The following is a 25,883-nucleotide window of genomic DNA, read 5'->3' on the forward strand; positions in this document are numbered from 1 at the left end:
GGCCATTCCTCAAGGTGGAAACCATAAAAAGAATCCATGTTTATGGGCAGTTACTCATCTTTACCCATTCACAAGGTGGCAGCTTCAGGTTTGTTTGTATTTTTAAATCATGTTGAAAACCAAAAGTAGGCCGAGATTTTGCACAATATAAAAGCAAAATTAATAAATTTCCCTAACTTGGGGGGGGGGGGTTCTTGAGGCAAAGAAAACCTGCTAATAATCATGGCACTCACTTCAGTTGCTCCTGTATTTCTCACTCAATACAGGTTAGGAGCAGCATGCAAAATTATAAGAGGTGCTTGTTGTCACCAGCCCCATTAATGAACACAGTGAGAAATCAAGTAAAACAAAACAAACAAGAGGGGACAATTTTCAATCCAGAACATAACGGGTAACCAAAGGGGTTGAAAAAGAAGAAAAATCTTGTATACAGAAATATCAAGGTGAATCCTCAAAATGTTAAAATTTATTAAATCTTTAGTCAAATTACAATTACTGAAAATAGTACATAAAAATCCATCCACTTTAAGTACGTACATAAGAAACTTCCCTGAGTGCAAAAACACATACACATAGGGACATCAAAAAACCATCCAGAAAAAGACCAGTGTCTTCTAATGTAAAATTTTCACCAAAAAATCTGATAAAACCCTGTCAGGATCAGAACCATCCCAGAAAACCATTGGGGTCTATTATGCACTGATGTTTTGCCTCATTTTCACGGTACACATCCATCAGGGTTTTGGGTTTTTTTTTTTTTTTGTCAATCTGCATTCCCATAACTTTCATTGTGCATATCTGGGTTTTGGGGTTTTTTTTCCATTCTGCATTGTTTTTCCTCCCTTCAGCACTCAGTTTGGTTTCCATTCACTGTTTACCTGGATTATTTGATAATAATGTTGTGGCATTCTTTCCCCTTGCTTTGCTTCCAAGCTGAAGGTAATTCAAAAGCAAACAGATTGCCTTGAATTTCCCCCTGCCCTTTTCCAGCCCCTCGTGGGCCACTCCTCCACCCACACTGAGGTTCTTCCTTCCACTTGTTATTGGTCAGTTTTGCACGTTTTTTTTTTAAATATGAGATACTTCAATCTGTATTTACTCTCAGTAGCCATCTTAGTAGAATCTTAGTGATCCTCTCCCCTTCATCGATGTACAAGCTCCACTATTGCTTACTCATTTTAATTTTTTTATACAAGCGGAATAAGCCTATCAAAATGAGGGTTTTTGTTGTTGTTGCTAGTATCGGATCTCTAGGGGGAGAAATTAGTGACAGGAGCCTCTTTGCAAGCTCTGAAAGGGTGGAGGGAGGGAGGGATTGGGTAAAGACTGGAATATTTCTTTCCAGTTCCCAGGAGGCTGGGGAAAAAAGTGTCTTAAGGCTCTAAAGGAAAAGAGTTTTAAAAGCTTTCTGTCCCAGTGTATGTCTCACTCTAGGTGTCAGTTTCATTCGATTTCATCCCACACTGAGGATTCTGCCCCCAAGGGAGAAGTGAGCAACCCAGCTGAAGATGGAGAAGGGGCTGCCACCACACCCACCTCACTACCCAAAGCTTCTCTGGAAGCTGTTCTAGAAGCCTCTCTGCAAAACAAAACAGAGAATTCACTATGAAAGGGGGGAAGGAATACAGCGTTACATACAAAGCAATTTGGGGGGGGAGGGTTGTCAGCACAGAATAAAACATTTTTGCCTTTAATGCTTCATTGAACAAACATTGGGGGGGGGACCATTTTGGCAGTCTCTGGAAACAAACAAGATAAAAATGGTGCTTTGCTGTTTGACATTTTCAAGTCTAGCATAATAAGAGTAAAACTAGACTAGGTTCGTGGGGGGGGGGCAGAAAGGGGAATGAAGCAGGCATTGTGGCACTTCTCCCTCTTCCCCGGTGCTACTGCCCCCCTTCCTCCCAGGCTCATTTGCTTGTGAGGCTCTGCTGCAAACTGGTGACCTGGGCCAGCTGAGCCACTTCATGCTCTTGCTGCCTGCTGATGAGGCGTGCCACTCCGAGGCAAGTCAGGAGCCACAGAAGAAAACCTGGCCAAGGTATGAGTGTTGCTTTTCACAGTGGCAGATAACTAGGGGTGTGCATTCAGCATAAGCCAAACCAAACACACAAAAATTAACTTATCTGTATTTTTTGCACTGATTCAGCTGAATCATATTCTGTAATCTGATTCAGCTATCAATAAGGTGATCCTGACTAAAAGCCAACTCAGCTGTTGGCCATTTAAACCTAACAGCTGATTAGCAGGTGTGCCCATCAGATGTCAGGTTTAAAAGGCCAGTAGCCATTTCAGCACTCAGTTTTGCTTCCCCCAATCTGAAATTAGGGGGGGGAGGGACAAAAGGGAGCACTGAAATGCTTTCCATTTAAACTGAACAAATGAGAGACAGACCTACCATGCTGTCAGACTGAAATTAAACTCCTTCATTTAGAAGCTGTGGCGGGCTGGCTGGAGAAGAGGTGGGAAAGCATTTAAACATGGCCTCCCAATTTGTCTTCCCTTTCTTGCTTGCCATGCTGTGGCAGACCAACTGGGGCAAGCAAGGAGGGGTATTTAAACATGCCTCGCCAATCTGTCTTCCCTTCCCCAGCCATCTCATTGCAATGGGCCAGCTGGGAACAAGAAGAGGGGCATTTACACATGACTCCCTTCTTCCCTTCCCCAGCTAACCTGCCATGGTAGGGAATGGAAGGGGAGACATTTAAACATGCCTCCCCAATTTCTCTTCTCTTCCTCAACCACTCTGCTACAGCGGGCCAACTCAGGAATGGAAGGGAGAGTAGGACAGTTTCAGTCTCCTCCGCTTCCAAGCAGAGGAGACTTAAACTGACCATTTACACATGCTTTCTCTCAGGCTTCCTCCCAAAACCAATCAGCTGAGCCACGCTGATCAGTTTGGATGGGAAGAAGTCATTTCAGCCTTCCCAGCTGAATATTTTTGACAATACCGATTATTTCCTGAATCCCAATGCAATAATACTGGGATCTAGGGTGGCCATAATATCTGCAGGCCCGCCAGGGACACCTTGAGGGGAGAAGGAATGTGTGTGCTTCCGGTGTCACTTCTGGTGATGTCATGCCACCGCCGGAAACAGGAAGTGACGTCACTTCCGGTGACGTCACTTCCGGTGGTGTCATGCCACCGCTGGAAACAGGAAGTGACATCACTTCCTGTGACATCATTTCCCCTGCGCCACCTGCCGGAAGCAGGAAGTGACATCACTTCCTGTGACATCATTTTCCCCCAAATGCCACTGCCGGAAACAGGAAGTGACTTCACAGCACTTCCTGTGATGTCCCCAAAAATCCCCCAAATATCACCGCCGGAAACACCAAGATTATTTATAGAGAGGGAAAGGGGGAAATAAAGTTAAATAAAACTCTTTTTTTACTTTTTTCAAAGTGAGAAGACTAGAGAGAACAGGTTCCACGCTGAGAAGCCAGTCAGATTCCAGTGAGATTCCAGTAAGACTGTGCTGCATAATGCAGCCTATTTATTTTGTCCTGTTGGCTCTATCTGCGCCACCTTCATCACTTTCGGGGTGTGGATCCCTTCAGTGGGGTGGTCTCCCGACTCTCTCCGCCGGCTGTTTCTGATAGCCCTGCGCCCCCTCTTTCATTTGATATGTGTCCCGTGCGGGTGCCACCCTCCCGCCGGGAGATGCCGCAAAATGAGCCCCCTTGAGGCTTATGGCGGCAGGGCTCGGGGGAAGCGAGCTAGACTGCTGTTCTTTTGAGGGGTTATAGAATGTTTCGAGCCCGTCCCTGTGGCATTGGTCCCATCATTGTGGGACCCAGGGGGCCGGCGCAGCGGCCCGCCGAAGCAGCCTGTCACTAATAACACAGGTCGAGATGCAGGACAGGAACCCGGAAGTGCGCCGGCCCCCTGGGCCCACAACGATGGGACCGATGCCACAGGGATGGGCTCGAAACACTCTATAACTCCTCAAAAGAACAGCAGTCTAGCTCACTTCCTCACTCGCCGCCTTCCCCGCCCGCACGCGTGGCCCGCCGGCTCCCTGCTGGCTAAACCGGGACTTCTAATGGTCCCGGTATAGCCAGCCCGGGAGGCGGGACTTTCCCGGGTGACCAGGACGGTCTGGCCACCCTACTGGGATCTGGGAATATCAGTATATACCAATATTTCTCAGGTTTGGTATACCAAACCCAAAAAATACCAAGGGGGGTGGGGATATGCCTACTGATAACACAGCAGAGAATCCAAAAAGGAGTTTGGTAAATTTCAGGAAGATTTTGCTTCTGTTCCTTTGTGTTCCAGTTCATTTAAGGAACTAAAGCATGAGGATTTAAATGGACGGCACTTGCTTGATGCTACTGCTCAACTGCAATAGGGCAATTAAAATTTTAAAAAAAATACTTTGGACACCACTTCCCCACATGTCACAAGTGATGTTCCCACCTAATTAAGAAAAACTGCAGTTGTTGGTTGTGGATGTAGAATAAATACACCAGAAAAAACAGACTGATGCATATGGCAGGAATGCGAATCCAAAGTCAAGCTTGAAGGTTTGACCGCTAGGATATTCTGCAGTAGGATGGGTACAAAATAGGCCTAGGTCAAAAATTTGGATTAGGCAAATTTGAAAGTAGAAATCAGGTTTTGGATGGAATCAAGAGTGAACAACGGAAATATCAGAAAGGCCAGACCAAGATCCAAATTCCTTGATGTGTTCAGGAATATAGGACAAGAATGGAAAATACTCAAGCTAGCATCTGAGTCCTGAACAATAGGCTAATGAGGATCCAGGATGTCACTTAAGCACTGTCAAGATTAAGCTCTGTACAAGATGATATATAGATGACTGGTATTTACTTTGCAAAGCAAAGCTAGTTGGTGGCACAATAAAAGATATGTCACCACAAAACTTTATGATAGAATAAATTTGTTATTTCACTCCTTGTTTTTTTATCTTGGTTTTAATCTAACAAATTAACGTGGTTGTCCTGCTGCATGTTTACAGAGTCATTGACTTTTGAAAACATTTATTTTCTATGCAATATGAACAAAGAAGAAAAAAATCATATAATCTGCCAACTATAATATGCAACTGAAAACAAGGGGTGAAAATTATTGAAATGGAAGTTACTTTCTTATCCTAAAGACGGAATACAAAAAATCTTGTGTAAGATTTCTGCAGGGCACTCTAATGGCAAAGACAACTCTTTAGAAGCCTTTTTGAAATATGTTTTTTTTCCTTAATGGAAAATTAATCAGAGAGTCAATCCCACATCTAACACATGCTTAAGGCAGGGAAAACATCCTGCCAGGGCATCTGCTATGTGTTAGAAGTTGGACGGCAGTAAAATAATTGGTAACATATTGCATGCTTACTGAGGGGGGGGGGGGGAATGAAGCATACAATAATAATATTCTCTGGAAATACCATTTTAGTCAGAATAATATAACTAGGCATTTTGATGAGAGTCTAAATACTCAAAATAATCAGACCCTTTTGCTTCCTCACAATTTCTATAGCAGTCTATTACCTGGAATTCTTTAGGCTAAATCAAGTATTCACAGGCTGAATACTTTTTCTGAAATTTTCAAGCAGCAATGCTTTCAAGGTTGTGCTGAACATTCTTCCACAGTTGCCATAAGTCTTGGTTGTTGGGGAAGGGAGAGAAGGTGAGCAAAGGGACCAATGGAGGAACATGCCAGAGGCACAGAATGGAACTACATGAGAAGGCTTCAGCAGTGCACAGCTCAAATAAATAGCCCAGAACTGATCTTGATTGAGTCATTTGTGTTTACAAAATTTGTATCCCACATTTCTGCTCTTACAAGGGCCAACAAGGCAGCTAACAATTTAAAACATATATGATAAAATCACATTTTATAACTATTAAAATCAACCTGCCTCCCACATACACACCATTAAAATAATTTTTAAAGTTTTAAAAAGTAAAAATATACATGAAACAGCATTAAAATGCAAAACATAAAAGCAATGGCTAGGAAGGAGGGATCATTGAGGGAATGCAAATCAAAACAAAGAAGTCCTCACCCATTGGTGGAAGCAGCCAACAGAAGAGGACAGAGAAATTTCCCTGGGGAGAGTGTTTCAGAGATCAGGTGCCATAATTGAGAAGACCCTGTCCCAGGTTGCCACCTGCCTGATCTCAGAAAGCAGGAGTGCCTGAAGCAGGACCTCCAAAGATGACTATAGTGGTTGGGAGGTTCACAAGGGAATTAATACCCTGGTTGCAGCATTCTGCACCAACTGAAGTTTCCAAACACTTCCTAAGAGCAGTGCCACGGAGAGTCCACTACAGTAATCAAATCTGGATGTAACCAGAGCATGCACCATAGTGACCTCATCATTTCTTCTCAGGAAAGTCCACAGCTGGCTACCCAGTCAGAGCTGGTAAAAAGCACTCCTGGCCACAACTGTCATCTGCTTATCCAGCAGTAGCCCTGGGTCCAGGAGCACTCCATTACTAAGGACCTCTTCCTTCAAGGGGACTGCAAGCCCATCTAGAATGGGTGAAACCTTAAATTCCTGGTCAGACCTTCCACCTACCAGTAGCACTTCTGACATGGGGATTAAACTTCAGTTTATTATCCCACATCTACTGCATATCTGTCTCTAGGCACTGGTTAACAGTTTCTATAACCTCCAAGGGATCGGTTAGAAATGAAAGATAGAGCCGAGTGTCATCCACATGTTGATGACAGCCCAAGACAAATCGCCAGAGGATCTCACCCAGTGATACTAAAGATCCTAAGAGAAGATGGAAACTTGTAGACTCCATAGGCCAAAGGGCTGAACAGCAGTTCCCTCGCACCACTTTCTGAAATCTACACTCCAGGTAGGACCAGAACCACTGAAGAACAATGACTTCCAATTCCAGTCCAGATAGATGGCCTAGAAGGGTACCATTAGTGAGAGTATTAAAAGTTGCTGAGAGGTCCAGGAGAATCAACAGAGTTGCACTCCTCCTGTTCATCTCCTTGTACAAGACATTCACCACGTCTAAACTCAAGATTGGCAGGGGTCTAAAACAATATATCTCATCCAGGAAAGCTTAGAGTTGTTCAGCTACCATTGTTCAATCACCTTGCTCAAGAATGGAATGTTGGAGACTGGCCAATACTTATTGAGATCTCCTGACTCAAAGATAGGCTTGACTGGAAGTCAGTGGGCCATCTTATGAAAGTGCATCAGCAGTCCCCACTAACATCATCACGTCTTACCCATGAATTTCAGATGCTGAGCATTTTACAATACTTGGGACTCAAAAAAGATTACCATATCATTTTGTATATAAACTGCAAAACTTTTGGAACATGAAGCCTCGGTTTGCATGAGGTTATGCAAGGAAAGTAGAGGAGTTCTAACTCTTCACCTCTTAATTTCGCTGCCCAAAAAACCTGTCTCCCCTGGTTTGCTGTTAACTTAACAATTGCCTAGGCTGTTGATGTCTCCTGATGCCTAAGAGATTGTCATCTATCACTTACGGCACTGCTTCATTGGTAAACAGATACCACACACGGATGAACTGGATCCAAAGACTTTCTCTTGGGTTATCTGCACCAGGGCCAATGCTTTGGGAAGTGGTTTTTCCTGCTTCCCCACAGCATGGTGAATTTCCCCAGATTTCCTCCAAACTTCTTCAAACTTTCTTTGCTCCCAAGTTTTGGGAAAGATTGCAATAAGGTTGGGGTGGCTACCATGTGGATGGGGAAATATGGATTGTCCTGCCCACACAGCAGCCATTTTTCCTGACCCTGTCCCTGCAATTGTCATTTTCTTTCCCCATCACTGGAGACTTGTTTCCCTCCTCCCCATCAATTTCATGTAATTATAGCTATATACCAAGTGTAACAGGTTCTGTGAATTCACAGTTTCATTTTTAAAAGTCTCTAGGTCCTACTGGTATAGAGATATAGGGGAGCATATATATATATATATCTTCTACAGAAGGTGCTAGATACTTTTTAAAAAATGGAATTCACAGAATCTGTTACACTTATTGGTATAATGGTATATTGATTCAATGATATGAAATTGATTATTCTTTTTTAAATTAAAAGCCCCAGAAGCCCAAGGGGGGGGGGGTGACCATTGCTGGAATCCTGGGGCAGGGAAATTGCAGGGAACACTGCCACTTGAAAGCCCTATTACTGTTGCATTGTATTGGCAGCTGCATTGACATCTGGAATATCACACAAGCCTGTTTCCATGGGAAGCCATGCTCATCGTATCTGCAGCTAGTCAGGAACATGCATTCTGAGTTACAGAACGGATGGGGTGGTTGAAGGCCATATTGCAGGTTCTAGTGGGCCACATGCAGCCTTCAAGCGTGCACTCTTGATTCAAGGTGACAGGCAGACTCTCTGGGTTATGATTTGGCTATACTTGTTAAAGTGTATTGGGAAAGGAGAATTAATCAATGAATAGGTCATTTGAACAGAGGACTGGATTAGGTCATTCCAAGCCTGATTTTAAGTATTAAATGTATTAAGGGTGTGTTTGAATTGCCTTATCTTAATTATGATAAGTTAGGCATTTGTTATGAACCTGCTTTCTCTACCATCTTAAATATTTTATTTATTTATTTATTTATTTATCTATCTATCTATCAGATTTATATCCCACCCTCCCCTGACAGGCTTAGGGTGACTAACAAGTTTAAAAACATTAGCAATTTACAAACATATTAAATTTAGATATATAAAAACATTTCCATACATATTAAAAATCCGAGATGGCAAGCTACTGATTTCCATTATATTAATTGAGTGATATCATTGATGCTGAAGGTAATAGCCACCTCCTCCTAACCATTAAAGGAGAGTTTGAAAAGTTCAGTCTTACAGGCCCTGTGGAACTGTGGCAGGTCTCACAGGGCCCTGATCTTTTCGAGGAGGGCATTCCACAAAGTGGGGGCTATTACCGAGAACACTCTGGCTCTACTGCTGGTCAATCGAGCTTCTTTTGGTCCAGGGATCTTAAGGAGATTTTGAGACCCTGAACGTAGTGCTCTCTGGGATACATATGGGGAAAGACAGTCCTGAAGGTAGACAGGTCCCAAGCCATATTCTACTTTTCATTCATTGCAGAGTTTGTATTCAGAAGTCCTCATCACATGATGTGGTGAGGAAGGCTGACAGGGCACGGTGAATCAGATGGGCACCTCCCCAGCATCCAGCTTACAGTCTCATCATTCTGTCTCCCAGCTGCCATCTATGATGAGGCCCGGTGCGTGGGGTTCTGGCACCCAAGGCAGAACCGCAACGCGTGCCCACCCCCCGCCCAACCCCATGAGCAAACTAATCACTCGCACGGCATGATGACATCACCTAGAGGCCCCCGAACAACTGGCTGTCATCTACTTCCTCCTTCCTCCTGCATCACAACTTGCTTTGCAAAGCTTGCTCAACTGCACAGGAGCTACAGAGCAAAACTTCTTTTTCTCCATTGACTGACTCCTTCCTTGGGGAGGAAGGGAGGGAGGCAGAGCTTGCTTTGCCAGCCTCTCAATCCTACAGCAGAGCTACTGAGCCAAGCCTCTCTTCCTTCTGTTGGCTGAGGCTCCTCTGCTCCTGGTCCCCTGGGGAAGAAAGGAAAGAGCCAGAGCTTCCTTTGCCCAATTCCCTGGATCCCATGGGAGAGTTACAAAGAAAGCACATTTAAGACCAAAGAGTGCTAATGTTTTAGGCATGTTTTATTTTAAGGTTTTTTTAAAAAAATATCTAATTGTGTTTGTCTGTGTCCTTTATAAAGTTTGTATCTGTGCTACCTAATCTAAAAAAGGTACACACATGGCCAGGTCTTATTGGACCCGACCTGGCCCGACCCAACATGGCCCGGCCAGACAAGGTCTCATTTATGGCAGATCAAGCCCTCATAACAAATGAGTTCGACACCCCTGTCCCTCTGAAAGAAAAAAACAACAACAATTATTCTTGTGGCTCTTAAAGGATAAAAATGTTTAACATCATACACTTTGTAGTCTAGAGCTCATTTTGTGATAAACTAAACTAACAACTATATAACAAGGAAAAACAATGAGTTTTTGCAAATCGAAATTAAGCAATGTGATAGTTATAAGTATGTAATTTGCACGGAACACAAATGAATGCAAAACCTAATCAAATGAATAACATATCCAATTAACATGAGAGTAATCAGACTCCAACCAGCAACCACTGGTGATAATAAACAGCAAGTTCAATAGCATAAATTAATATATTAAATGGCGTAAACAAATGCATTAATTAAATACAAGTACTTCCTATACAAAGCTGGTTATTTCCACAATTTTTGAAGTGCGACACTATATGCCAAAAATATGAGAAAGAAGGAAGACAACTTCCTACTAAAACATCTACTTGAAACATTAATTAGGACTCAGGATTATAAGATGACAGCAGTGCTGCTAGAAGGAACTTCTCCTATGTTAGTCTAAGGCAATACCATGATTTACAGCTTCTCCTCTTTCTTCTTATATCTTCCACAATTCATTACTAGCAGACCATCTAGCAGAATACCAGCTTTAGAAATTGGAAATGTTCCTGAAACCAGGTATACTTGAATTATGGCTATCTTGACTTCAGTATATATCACAATAATAAAAAAATGTAGAAGAGTCATAAACCAGTTCCAGATTGTAAAACAAAAACCATTATCCCACATTATCTAAAAGGAATTATTGTCTTTCGTACTCACTAATTATAAATCTGTGACAGATAAAGTTATAAAGTACTGAATAGATAATAGGCATACTGAAAGTTAATGCATGAATGCATGCTGCCTTCAAAAACCATCAGTTGTCTAGCACATGTTTGTCACTAGCACTGTATCTTAATTTAGCAGACATGTACAATGCTAGCCCATGTGGCAATAAATAGCTCATAAAAAGGTAAAGGTAGTCCCCTGTGCAAGCACCAGTCATTTCCAACTCTGGGGTGATGTTGCTTTCACAATGTTTTCATGGCAGACTTTTTACGGGGTGGTTTGCCATTGCCTTCCCCAGTCATCTACACTTTCCCCCCAGCAAGCTGGGTACTCATTTTACCAACCTCGTAAGGATGGAAGGCTGAGTCAACCTGAGCTGGCTACCTGAAACCAGCTTCCGCTAGAATCGAACTCAGGTCATGAGCAGAGAGTTCAGACTGCAGTACTACAGCTTTACCACTCTGCGCTACGGGACTCTTGAAATAGCTCATAACCAACCCCAATATAGAAGTTGTAAAGAAACATCACTCTAACACATTGGCAAGATAATTTTTTTGTGTGATCTTTCAGTTGATGCATTGAAATTTCAAAATCAATTTAATATCACAGTAAAAGCATGGGGAATCCATATGCTGGAGAAATGTTTATTATTCTCTGCAATCCCACACAGCTGAAATAAGTTTTTAATAGCATTAGACGTGTTATATAATGTCCTATTTTCTGTTTCTAAAGTCCAAGCTTTCCCAAACATCTCAAAGACTCTGCTATAATAAGCATCTTTAAGCCCTCAAAGAATCTTTAATTTACACTCTTCACTATTTTGAGCAGAGATAATTCTAATTTTTCATTCCACATAAACCAGGCGTAGCATTTAATTGAGCTATAGTATGTCAACAAAAGGGTAGGGAAGTTTTTCTATGGCTTCCAAAGCTTCCGGGAGGTAGGCCTATGTGTTAATTTGTAGTAGAGCCTTGTACATTGTTCTTTTTGCTATCTCTGTAACTAGAATCTACATACTCTTGAAAAGAATTTGTAATTTTGTAAGTTTTTTCTAATTAGTGTTCTGTAGCTTACTGCTAAAGCACAACCTTTTGCAAAGGGGTGATCTCCATTTCAGTCCCTGACAGTGCAAGGAAAAACAAAAGTCCAGCCTGAGATCTTGAAGATCAAGTCAGTCAGAATAGGCAATGCTGGCCTAGATGGTTTATTGGTCTGAGACAGCTTTATATGTTTGCATGTCATTCTTGTTTGCCCTTGAAACAATAGTTCAGGATCCTGGCACTGACAGATATGATCTTTTGTCCTGCTAGCTAGCTATATATGAAGACATTTTGAACTCTGATCTCCTGTCATTCACTAAATAGATTTCTATAGTGGACTTGTCTGGGAGGAACCTACAGTTATATAAATCAGCTATTCAGACAGTGTGCTTCTCCTTTTGGCAAGGAGTGCTAATGTTTCCAAATAGTAAATATAGCTTAGAAACATAACTCTTTGTTGGTTATATTCAGTTGTGAAAGAATATAATCCTAGAATCACCTTTTAAAAAAACATCTAAAATTGTTCATGCACTGTATTATGCTCAGCAATGTAGGAGCCAGGTTACTTGCTTCATTGTGTGTAATGTAATGTGGTTTTAAAGTTTTGCCAGATAGTAATTTAAAAATATGAAAATCAACTGTGCATGCCAGCAGAGTTGAGACTTTCCCCCATCTAATCCAGGGGCAATTTTCTCAGTAGCTAAAGCCAGTATTTTTCTTGGCATGAATTCCCAAAACCTTTGTCTCAACAGCATTGTAAATTTGCTCTGGCTGAACTCCTTTACTTCTCATTAAATTAATCAAATACTGTTCAAATGGCTCTGTTGATTCTGTAACAGGCTGCTAATCTTACCAGCCAGGGAGAAATGCAGAATCTCATGTCAGTTGTAGATTCAACTTGGCCAACACAATCATACAACTAAAATTTTATTAAAGGGCTTTTTTGTTTGTTTGTTTGTTGCTGTCATTGCACCCAACATGGTGAGCCCATAGGATTTTTAAGGCCAAGAGTCATTCAGAGTGGTTTGCCACTGATGCCTCTGTGTAGCAACCCTGGTATTTCTTAGTCTCCAAACCAAATATGGACTAGAAATGTTAAGTTCTGGTAGGGTTCACTCATGTTCAAGAATTCCACATTCTTCTTCTTTAAGTATTTTATTCTGGGGGAGAAAAAAGGAATAATAGAACCATAGAGTTAGAAGGGACCATACAGGCCATCTACTCCAATCCCCCGCTCAATTCAGAATCAGCCTAAAGCATCCCTGACAAATGTTCATTCAGCTGCTGCTTGAAGACTGGCAGTGAAGAGAAACTCTCTAGGCAGCCATATTCAACTGCTGAACTCTTACTGTTAAAAAAAAATCCTGTACCTTCCAAATACTTAAAGAGAATAATCATATTCCCATTCAACCTCCTCTTCTCCAGACGGAGCCATTTATCATAAGGCTTAGACTTCAGGCCCCTGATCAGCCTCGTCACTCTCCTCTGCACCTTCTCCATTCTGTTCACATCCTTTTTAAAGTGAGGCCTCCAAAACTGCACACAGTACTCCAGTGCGTCTGACCAATGTAGTAGACAGTGGAACTATGACATCTTACAATTTGGATATTATGCCTCTGATGATAACTCCAAGAATGCATAAGCTTTTTTTTTGCTGCTGCATCGAACTGACTGGTCACATTTAGCTTACAGTCCACTTCTACCTTAAGATCTTGTCCACAAACACAGCTCCCCAGAAATGTATCCCTCCCCAGAAATGTATCCCCCATCCAGCTCCCCAGAAATGTATCCCCCATCCAGATGTAGAACTCTGCACTTATCCAAGTTAAATTGCATATTGTTCATATCCACCCAATTTTTCCTGTGTGTTCAGATCTTGTTGAACTCTTGATGAATCTTCTGGGGTGTTCCCTACTCCTTTCAATTTGGTGTCATCTGCAAATTTAATGAGTAGTTCCTCCACTCCCTCATCTAGATAACTGATAAAAATAATGACAGTACTGGGCCTAGAACTGAGCTCTGGCTTTGTCACCCCACTGGAACCTCCCTCCAATCAGATGAAATGCCACTGACAACTGCTCTTTGGGTGTGAAGAAGAAGATATTGGATTTATATCCCGCCCTCCACTCCGAAGAGTCTCAGAGTGGCTCACAATCTCCTTTACCTTCCTCCCCCACAACAGACACCCTGTGAGGTGGGTGGGGCTGGAGAGAGCTCTCACAGCAGCTGCTCTTTCAAGGACAACTTATGCCAGCGCTATGGCTGACCCAAGGCCATGCCAGCAGGTGCAAGTGGAGGAGTGGGGAATCAAACCCGGTTCTCCCAGATAAGAGTCCGCACACTTAACCACTACACCAAACTGGCTCTCCAGTGTGGTTCTCCATCCAGTTTCCTATCCACTTAACTATTCTAAAGTCCACTCTGCAGTCATCTTGTTTATCTATCAGATCATCACGGGAAACCTTGTTAAAAGCTTTACTGAAATCCAAGTAAACAACATCAATAAGTTCAGGTGTTCAACCAAATTTTAGTTGGATGTTTTATGCCAGACTTTTAAAAAAATCAAAACATCTATAATTGATAGTATATCTCCCGATTTGTATCTTGTTTCAACTCTGTTTTTAGAAAGGGTGAGAATCTATTTAAAAGCAAGGAAACAGAGAAAGACATTTTCACACTGCACAAAAGTAAACAGGAAAAGCCCCAAGTATTTGTAATGGTAATTTGTAATTCTGTGTTGTTGTTTTAATTGATGGTCTGAGTCAGGTGAAGCACTTAGGTAGCAAAGTTTGTAGACGGCAATCAATTATTCAGAGGATAGAAAATCCCAAACTCATCACAATATGCTTTCATTTCAGCTAAACATTTCAAACTGTTAAATTCCTTGCTCTTTTTGTATGCCAGCCACTACTTCAGTACAACCCTACTTTGCAACCACAGAGGCAGCACTGGCCAGTCATTCTGAGTCACTATCATAACAAAAGAACCACCAGCCAACAAAAAGATGCACATAAGGAAAAACCAACTTAATTCCTAGACAGGTACCAAAAGTGAAATATATTTTTCTGTTCAGTAAATTCAACCAGGTTCAGCAGCCATGTCATGCCTCAGTTTAAATAAAACAAGCAAACATATCAGTTAATAACATTTCTGTTGCTTGCACTCATGAAACTGTACAAGGGAAATGTTAAAGATGCTGCTGTTCCAGTAAAAACTGATAACCTTCTACAGTACTACAATAACTGTATCCATTGCAACACAACCATATTCTGGAACATTGTGTTTCCAAATTACCATAAATTTTGGATTAGATTATTAAAATTATGGAAGAATTTATGAGTTAATAAATCTGTATTCACCTCTGAAAATGTGTTCTTCAAATTCATGCATGCAACCACTGTAAGACCAAGGAAAATTTTCCAAACCCCCAATCCAGGATCACACATGTCCCACTGAAATCAAGGGGTCAAATTAAACCCTACACTGCGATGGGATTTAGGAACAACTAACTTTGTCTGCATTGGGGTCATAGTGTGGATTATTTCACAATAAGCAAAGTACATTTCATGGCTGAGAGTTCTGAGGTATCAAATATTAGATTAGAAGGATTAGTTGTTCAGGTCCATTGATTTGCCAAGTTTAGTGTTAGAAAAACAAAATCCAACATATTTCCTCCAGATTCTGCTCCACGTCCTTTCTTCATCTCTAAAAATGCCACTTAAAAACATTTAAATATCCTTGATCCCAAAAGATTCTACAAACCCTAATGATGTTACCAGCCATGAAAACCTGAAATCTTTGATTTAAATATCCCATTCAAGTAAGCTGCTTAACAGCAACCTACTGCCATAATTTCCAAATCATTATTACATACACAAGTGGCCTCAACTCCTTTAAAAACACTTCTTTTCTGGCTAAAATACAATACAGATCAATTATTCAAATGTATTATTTACTTATTAGTCCTTTATAATTAAGTTGCAGAATGACTTTACACAATCAATATTTGTCACTATATGGTAGTGCACATCAATCCTGAAACTTGGTTTCATTAAAACAGGTCAAATAAATGAACATTAGATTTTGCCTATCCTATATTTTAGATGGGGGGGCAGGAAGCCTTTAAGAGGCAGTTTTGTATATACTACTCATTTCTAAAGTAGTACCGCAGGGCTCAGTACTGCGTCCAATGCTTTTTAACTTGTTCATTAATGATTTGGAGTTGGGAGTAAGAAGTGAAGTGGATAAATTTGTAAATGTGACAAAGTTTTCAGGATGGTGAGAACCAAGGAGGATTGTGAGGCACTCCAGAGGGATCTGTTGAGGCTGGGTGAATGGGTGTCAATGTAACAAATGAGGTTCAACATGGGCAAGTGCAAAGCAATGCACATTGGAGCAAAAACTCTTAACTATAAATACACATTGATGGGGTCCAAACTGGTGGAGACTGACCAGGAGAGAGATCTTGGAGTAGTGGTAGATAACTCACTGAAAAACCCAGTGTACAGTGGCAATTAAAAAGGCAAATGCTATGCTGGGGATTACTAGGAAGAGAATTGAAAACAAGTCAGCCAGTATCATAATACCTTTGTATACACTGATGCTGCGACCTCATGTCGAATACTGTGTAAAGTTCTGGTCATCGCACCTCAAAAAAGATACTATAGCATTAGGAAAAGTACAGAAAAGGGCAATTAAAATGATTAAGTGGATGGAACACTTTTCCTATTAAAAAAGGTTGATTTAGAAAATATCACATGGGATAGAGAAGGCAGAGGAAGAAGTACTTTTCTCCCTTTCTCACAATACAAGAATATGTCGGCACTTAATGATATTAATGAGCACTAGGTTTAGAAGAAATAAACCTACTACTCTTCACCTAAACAGTACTTAACACATGGAATTCACTGCCACAGGGAGTGGTGGTGGCTACAAGCATAAACAGTTTCAAGAGGGGATTAGATAAACATATAGAACAGAGGTCCATCAGTGGCTATTAGCTGTAAGGAATAGATGGAATACTATGTCTGGGGCAATTATGCTGTGTATTCTTGGTGCTTGGGGGGAAACAATAGGAGGGCTTCTAAAATTTGGCCCCGCTGATGGACCTTCAGATGGCATCTGGGTTTGGGCCACTGTGTGACATGGGGTGCTTTCACAATGCAACTGTTTGCAAGTGGATTTTACTATTCCTCCTCTCCCCCAGCACCAAGAATATAGACAGAGCATCACTTGCAGGGAAAGAAAGAAAGAAGGGGGGACAAAGAAAAAAAAGCCTTATTCACCATCAGATGACCCCAGCCAGCAACAATTTTGCCCAAGGGTCATTTGGCAAAAAAAAAAAAAGCTACTGGAATGCCCACTCCCCACCCCTCCCAGCTGAAAAAAACATCCCCCCCTTCTTTGCTACCCAGGCCTCCCAGGAAATTCTCCCCAAAAGAACATACTGCAAGGCACATGAAAGCTCATACCTTGAAGAACACTTCATGGGTCTAAAGTCCAGTGGACTCCAGCTTTTCTCTCAAACACTGGGAGGGGAGGAGAAGGAAGGAAAGGCAGCTCAGCTCCTCTTTGCACAACACAGAGATGGGGGAAGGAAGGAAGGAAGGAAGCAAGGAAGGAAGGAAGGAAGGAAGGAAGGAAGGAAGGAAGGAAATTGCCCTGAAATCCGCAAAGAAATGGTGGGATTAAAATGTACTACGTAAACAGACAGAGGTATATATTAGTCTGTTGTAATAATTAGTTTTGCAAGAAAAAAATGGCAAGAATATGCAAGCTTGAAGTATAAAAACACAGCCAATTCTGACAATATTTTCTTCCAAAAAGAACACTGAAAAAGGAAACCTGTTGTGTAGAATAGCTAACCATATTTTGTAAGGGTGTAGACTGTAGATCAAGAGATCAAAGTTCATCCTAAGAGCCTCAGCTCCCTGGAAGAGAATGCAGCTGTCTTTGATTTGCTGCAGAAACACATATTTTTACTACATAATCAAATTGTGACTTTTTCACACATGACTTAATCTTTGCTTGCTGGTTTAGCCAAGTCCCTGAAAAAACTACAGTAGAAGATAGAATCTCCTTAATTATAAAAATCTTGAGTCATTGATCTATATTTTCAGAACTCCAAAATGCGCAATAAAACATTCTGCTTTGCTTCACTATAGCAAAAAACAAAACCCACAGCATATAAAAAAATAAATATCTAATCCAGATGCGGTTTTTAGTCTTGAATGGGCCTTTGGATAACACATTATATATTAAACTCAGTGGACAGACAAGTAAGGGAATATTTAAATGGAAACAGCTATACAGAAGGTTCAGTTATGTATACATCAAACACCTATTGTACAGGTTGAACCATTTTACCAACAGTACAATTAAATGCCATAGTTGCCACTGAAAACAGCAGCTCCTCACTTTCTAGGGTCACCAGGTCTGAGTTGAAAAATACCTGGAGACTCTGGAGGTGGATCTGGGAGAGGACAGGGTTTGGGGAGGGGAGGGGCCTCAGCATGATACAAGGCCACATAGTCCACCCCTCAAAGCAGCCGTTTTCTCCAGGGGAGCTGACCTCTGCCAGCTGGAAATCAGTTGTAAAGGTGGGAGATCTCCAGGCCCTACCTGGAGGCTAATAGCAAAAAAAAAGCAAAATGCTGTTGCAAACACAATAACTACCAATGTTACAAGCAATATTGAAAGCTAGTGTTCTGAAAATTTATATCCTAATATTACATCAAATTGCTGTTATCAAAACATTCATATACATATAGAATTGTGACAAAAAAGCTGACAGCTCTACAAATATACTTTAACAATGTCCATATACATAATTAAAAATGTCCATGCATATAATAAAATCCCTTTAAGTAAATCTTGTTCGAAGGTGATTCTCCTGTTCAAAAGCTGATTCTCTAGTTTAGTGATGATTCTGCTAACAAGCTGATGTATTTACTGAATCCAAATTTCTTTCAAAGAAATTAACCACAGCTTCATACTCCATAGCTTCCCCCTCAAAATCTTCAGATTTAAAATGTGCTTACACACATGCATTGTTGTAGGAAAGCCTCATCTCTCCCAAAATCCAGCCAATGAACCTGTTGACCTACCAGTCCATTTCCCCACTGCTTTATCCAGGACAGGACCTGAGCTGAAGTGCTAAAGCAAAGTTTGCCAGTTTCAAAGGCAATATTTGAAAGCTTCCTTGTTTGAGTGATTGCAGCTGATGTCTCTGTGAGATTCTTTGATTAGTTCCTCTCCCTATGGGTTGGATCCAACCAGCTTTTGTGCTGGTAAAAAAGGAAGAAGGGTTGGTTTATTTGTTGCCATTAAGTAGCAGATGACTTATGAATACCACATAGCATTATCAAGGCAAGAGCCAATCTGAGGTGGTTTACCATTGCCTACCTCTGTGTAGCAATGCTAATGCTTCTTGGTGGTCTCCTATCCAAACACTGACTAGAGCCAACTCTGGATGGTTTCCAAGATCTCACAAGATCAAGATAGCTAGGTGAGGGCTTTTCTTAGTGCACCAAAAAGGCTACCCAGGGATCATGGGGACTTTATGTACAAAAGCAATGCAGGATTGGGTTTTTAATGATGAGTGAGATTAGGTGAAAAAAGCTGGCTGGATCCAATCCTAAATTTGCAAAATATTAACATGATACAATTATTAGATATGCCATAGACAAATATTATTCTTACTGTTTCACCAGTTTTCCCAAGATTCCCAGGATCTCCAGTTTCCCCCTGATAATTTAGAAAGAAAAAGACATTTAGCATACAATTCTTTTTCATTTTAGCAAAGGAGTTTTTCAATACAACAGGTCACTTCCCTTCTCTTATTATAACAGTTTATCAACAAGTCATGTACATGTGTGTGAGTGTACAGTCACTGAACTCATAAAAAGCCATGAGAAATGATCCATTTTCTGCTCTCACTGCCATACAGCTGTGATGTGGGAAGGAACACACAAAAAAGCCCTCTACCTACCCTCCATCACTAGAATCCCAAGGGTGTGTAAACAATGAAATGCACCTCCCATTAATCAAAATAACAGACCTATGTGCATCTCCCATTCAGTGGTCAGAAATGTTAGCACTTAAGATATTAGGATTCCAACAACAGAGAAGCTTTCCTGAAAAGAAATGTCTATTCCTGCCAGCAGCACACTATGAACTCTATTTTCCATCTTGTTTCTGCCATCTCACTTCTGTGCTTATCATCATAAATTCATCTTCAAACCTACACCCAGGTTGCAGCTGTGGCTAACAGCATTTTTTTACCACCTCTTAGTGAGAAGTGTTGTGGGACATTCTTCCAAATTCTTCAAGGCCAGACTACTGTAATACACTTAATGCAATGCAGAATATCTGTTTTGCTTGGAACCCTCTTCCTGACTTGTGAACAAAACAGACACTGTACAAGAATGGTATACATTGGTTTTTAATGACACCAGTTCACACCTTGTGTTAAGAAAACCTGTGTGAAACAGCCCAATTCTTCATTTATAACAAGATCAGGAAGTTTGGGTCACCTGCCAATTAAAAATTACATTCAGTATTATAAGTTTCAGAGGGTAGCCATGTTCTGCAGCAGAACTGTTATAACTGCATCCAATAGCACCTTAGAGACCAACAAGATTTTCAAGATCTAAGCTTTCTAAAGTCAAAGTTCACTTTGGGAAACATGAGGACAAAGGTCTCTAAGGTGCTACAGGACTTTAATAGTTTCAGTAGTACAGAAAGTGGGTCATGAAGTAATAAAAAATAAATTGAGGAAGAGCAATGAGGCAATAATCTCTGCAGTTTTGTGAGGCATATGCCAAACCACCTTAACTTTATGCTTTTCACCATATGTCAGCCTCTGCCTCTCAGTGATTGGTATTATGTGTGTATTTTGAATAACTGCACAAAAGAAGCCTGGCATTCTAGCTATTAAATAAATGAGTAAAAATTGAAATATTTCAAACATACCTTCAAGCCTTCTGGTCCTGGTTCACCTGCATATCCTTTCCGACCTGGCTTTCCCTGTATTCAGGTAAACACACCAGCTATTGAATTGTGTTTAAAGCCAGCACTCCATGAGTTCACTAGAAACATCATACTGTATCATGAATGACACAAAATATCAGAGCTACTGAGGGGCTAAATACATATCACATATAACTGCACATGATTCTCCTCTGTCTTTTAAGTCAAAGACCAGACATAGGACTCTGGCATGGAGCAGTAGCTAGGTAAGTCAGAAGAACTATTCCACTGCCTATGATTTTTCCACACAAAATACCATCCCCGCTAGCTTTTCCACCTGCAAAGTTATTTACATAGTTTCATGGGAAAAGAGAGAGAGGATGTGATTTTGAGCAGACAAATGCCTCAAGTTTAAATATCCACCCCTGCCCTATTTTGGGTTCTCTGCATATACCTGAATATAAATGTGGTCTTCTTCTTTATATACTTTTCAATTTAAAAAATAAAGACCAGAAGAAGATAATAAAAACTGTGCATAGTGGGTTGGATCAAGTGGAAAGAACTTCCATTAGCACAATGGGACTTTCTCCATTCCTCTCATTTTGTTATAGAGAACACTCAAAATGCTGCTTTTGAGGGAGAGGGAACCCCTAGGAACAGCATGAGAGGTGAATCTGGGGGGATTGAGCAAAAAAAAAAAGTGTGCCAGTGAAAATCAACTGTTGGATCCAACCCAATCTGCATTCGCCCACTGATGATGGTTACTGTGGAGTTCTTTTGTAGCAGATATTGTTTTCATATCTCATAGCAGATGTTCTGCAGCAACTATTATGGAAACCTGCTACTAAGAAGACACTGCTTATCCAATATATCTCACAAAAGCCAATCAGAAGCATTCAAAAATAACTCTTTTAAGACCACGATTCTAAGCTGACATATGGGAATTAATTTCTGCTGAATACAATAGGACAATGTGTTTTGGATCAGGCATAAGAAGCATGCTGAGGATAGAAAGAAAAACAAACTGCTAACATATGTAAAATTAAGCCAAGTGATGCAGGATCTAAGAAACTTGCTCTGAAATATTGAATTATCTGATCCTAGCATCAAGTTTGCTCAGCTCTTTCAAATCTACCTTTCCATAAAATCTTTAGTCTTTACCCTCTACTGAAAGTTAGTGTAAAGAACAACTTATTTTTACTCTGTTGGCCTTGTCTCTAGCTCTGCAGTGTCTCCCATCTGACAAACTTTCAATTGGAATATAACCTTTAAGAAACTGGTTTTTTTTGCTTACTTCTTTGTTCTGTAAAGGCCACAGATACTGATTGTGCTACTTAGAAGAAAAATTTCAGTCTTTTTTATTTTTTGAAAATGGTTTTACTCTTTTCTTCTGTGTCAGCTGGGAGGAATTCAAAACTTTATTTCTCCCTTACATGTTAATGTACTGAAGTTTTAACATAATAAACAATCTAATGGTAAACCAAACATTTTTTAAATTAACAAAAATCGCACCCATGCTTCAGCTGTTTGAGCTGACTTATAGTGACATAGTAAAAACTGCTTAGCCAAACTTTGCCACTGTTGATTAACTCAACATATAGAGTCTATTGTATATAAATATATGAGCAAAAGAAGCTTAAACTAACAGAGAATATGCTTTATTACACACAATATAAACTGAACAGGGAATCCATATTCTTGTCACCAGCATACAATAAGGAATTCTGGAGCACACCAAAGATTCCTAACTGTTCATGAAAATTTAGTTCTGAATATGAGATAGTATTAAAGTATTAAATATGAGATAGTATGAAAACTTGGGCTGAAAAATATTTCAAGCCTTCCAGTTGAGATTTTCACTTTCCTATCAATGTGCAGCTTTCATAATATAAAAGATATAGTTTAAAAATAGAATGAGAGAGACATGAGCAAAACAAGAAAAGGGAGGAGAGGACTTTAGTTAACCATGTCAGTTGCATTAATGGAATATTGGTGGGGAAACTGATGATAAATCTTTTGCCCCCTCCAAAGCCCCCATCTTTTAGATTCCAAATAATAGACACATATTTTTAAAAAAATAATTTACAAATATTTTTGAGTGCAAATTTTGAATTTTCAGTATCACAGGCCACTGGTTCCAGATAAATAGCTAGGTTGGTTTGTAGCAGCGAAATAAAACAGGAGTTCAGTGGTGCCTGAAAGACTACCAATGTTTTTAAGCTTTTGAAAGTCCAAGCTCACATCTGTCAGATGCATTGGGTATCTATTTTATCACAAACAGATGCATTTTATCTCCAGAGCAAATGATTATAAAGTGAGCTCTGAGACACAACAGCTTATGCTAGAATAAATTTTAGATGACTTTAAGGAGCCATTGGACTCCTGTTTTATTATAAAACAGCTTCATCATAAACATACAAGGGGAGAAGATATCTGGAAAGCTGCTACCATGTTTGCAGCTGTAATAATTATCCTGGGAATGATTTTTGTTTGTTTGTTTGTTTAGAAAAGAATAGTCAAAGAACAAAAACCAGGGAAAGGGGAACTGAGAGGGATGCACAGACAGGACTTTGCCAAGCAGGTCAAGAAAGGTGGGTTGCATTAAGAAAGATGGGCAATGCAGGATGAGTGTCAAATCAAGTACAAAGAAGTACAATATTGCATTGCATTCAAGAACAGCTGTGTTAATCAAAGATCAAAACAATCTGAACTGTTCAATGTAAGCCACAATTTATTCTAGAAATATTTCATAGAAAAAGATCTAAGAAACGTTTTGCAAAAGGCTCATTTGGCTTGAACCATACTGGCAGACTACTTTGCTTTTTATAAATATGCATACATGAAAGACTTGAACTTCTTAAACAAATGACAACAACATCCTATCACACTGAATACAGAAAGTTCTTTGCGATGAGGGGCAAAGAATAATGTATTTTTATTCATTGGTTTCATTTGTATTCTGCTTTTCTCCCCTGTGGGGACCCAAGGTGACTTAACATTGTTGTCCTCTACTCCATTGTGAGGCAAATTAGGCTTGAGAGGATATGACTGCTGGCCCAAGGTCACCCAGCAAACTTCCATGGCAGAATGGGGATTAGAATGGTTATAACCTTTAAAGCCCTATATGACCTGGGACCTGCCTACTTTTGGAACCACCTCTCCCCATATGTGCCCCATAGAGTACTCTATTTGGGGTCTCAAAACCTCCTTAAGATCCCTGGGCTGAAAGAACCAGAACCAAAGTGTCTTCAGTAACAGCCCCTGCTTTGTGGAATGCCCTCCCTGAAAACATCAGGGCCCTGCAGGACTTGCCACAGTTCAGCAGGGTCTGTAAAACTGAAGTAGTCAAACTCACTTCTAACAGCTGAAGGGAGGTAGCTATTACTCCACGGTACCAATAATCCCACTGAATCATTATAACTGAATTAAGAACATCAAAGAAATCAGAAATGCACATCTTGGACTTATTGACTGCAAACTGTATGATTGTTTTTGTTGTGTGGCTTGTTTTTAATGGTTTATGTGGTTTAAATTGTTGTTGGCTGCCCTGGGCCCTCCAGGGGACGGCGTAATATAAATACGATAAAATAAAATAAAAATAAACTAAAGAATCCAATCTCCCAGATCCTGGTCTGACCCTTTAGCCACTACACTAAACAACTGCACAGTAATGAACTCATTTTAATCCCCTTTGGATGGTCTGCCTTCTGTTCATACATTTTTAATTTTTTGTTTTATTTATTTATTCATGGCCTGCCTTCCTCACAAAGATGCAAGACAGATTACACAGTGCAAGGCAACACAGTCAACAAGATGCGACATTCAAAATAATGCAATAGGATTTTTATTGCAGAAAAAAAGAAATGAAGCAGAAATCACACAGTAGAATCATACCAACAGCAACAGACAGTATGTACCATATACAGCATTATAGTCTACAATCTCCTTACATGGCAGATTCGCTATGATTTACAATTTTGTTATGATTCACTTTTAATATGGCCATGCGTAGCTCTAATACGGTAGTAACTTTTCAACATTACTAAGCTAAGAGTTATTTTCATACAACATGATACAGACTGTTCTCCAAACAGTTTGTCATGTGAAACCAAAGAGACAAAGACTCAAAACCAGGAAATACTGCAACTTTCAACTTAATGGAACATTCTCATTCAGCAGCAGTATACCTTTGATTATCAGATGAAGCTGGTACAGAGCACTGGTAAGAAAGCAGCTGCAATGGTACCTTCCATTCTCTGCTTCAGACCCCCAAAAGAAAGCATACTGGAGTGGAAAGCAATTTTACACACTTTCTCCCATTTAACTCCTTCTTTACATGTGAGCCTCTCTGATGGCCACTTGGAAGCATAATGTTAAACTAGAATGCCTCCCTTGTAATAGTCCCACCATAATCTCTCTCTGAGGTTCTCAGAACAGCGATTTAGTCTCACAACGATATTGTGAAATATGTTATGCACACTGAGATGCCTAGATTGGCGTTTCCCAATTGCAGGGTTGGGACCCGGCACCGGGTCACACAGGGCTCATTGCTGTGGATTAGCCGTGGGTCCGTTCCAGGCGCAGTGCCTTTGAAGTGCTGGTGGCCTGCCCCAACGCTGAGTTAGCTCAGTGCCGTTTTCTTCGCCGAGGAGGTGGGAGGGCTGGGGAGATTTACAACGCCTGAAATTTACCAGCGGTGGAGAAGGGAGGGAGGAGGCGCTTGCGCAGGGAGGGTCAGCAATTTTAAAGGTGAGTTGCTCCCATCCCATTTTTTTCTGTTTTTCTTTTCTTTTCTCTTTTTTTCTTCCTTTTGTCCCTCCTTTCTTTCACTCTTTTCCTCCCTCTTCCTTCCTTCCTTCCTTCCTTCCTTCCTTCCTTCCTTCCTTCCTTCCTTCCTCTTTCTTTTCCCCCTCTATTTGTTTCCAACTCTTTCCCCCTCCCTCCTTCCCTTTCATTCATTCATTCTTTCTTTCTGTCAGTCAGTCTTTTCCCCTGTCTTCCTCTCTCTCTCTCTTTCTGTCAGTCTTTTCTCTTGTCTGCTTCCTTTCTTCCTTCCCATTGCGAATCTGAGCAGACCGGGGGATGGGGGGGATGCCCTGTCATTTCATGTTTTCCCAGCACTGCCATTTCATTTCTTTCTCTCTTTCTGTCAGACTTTTCCCTTGTC

At 40.7% G+C, this 25,883-nt stretch overlaps 1 protein-coding gene across 1 annotated transcript in view; it reads right to left on the reverse strand.

The window, feature by feature from the left end:
• Window positions 1–25,883, reverse strand: part of COL24A1 (collagen type XXIV alpha 1 chain) — a 282,681-nt gene that overhangs the window by 127,319 nt on the left and 129,479 nt on the right. The window contains exons 23-24 of the mRNA XM_060232149.1: window positions 20,720–20,773; window positions 19,448–19,492 (exon numbers count right to left, since the gene is read on the reverse strand). Coding sequence (XP_060088132.1) covers window positions 19,448–19,492; window positions 20,720–20,773 — 99 coding nt within the window. The remainder of the gene's footprint in view (window positions 1–19,447; window positions 19,493–20,719; window positions 20,774–25,883) is intronic.

This window comes from Heteronotia binoei, chromosome 2 (genome assembly GCF_032191835.1).
Source record: "Heteronotia binoei isolate CCM8104 ecotype False Entrance Well chromosome 2, APGP_CSIRO_Hbin_v1, whole genome shotgun sequence".
In the NCBI taxonomy this organism is placed as follows: domain Eukaryota; kingdom Metazoa; phylum Chordata; class Lepidosauria; order Squamata; family Gekkonidae; genus Heteronotia; species Heteronotia binoei.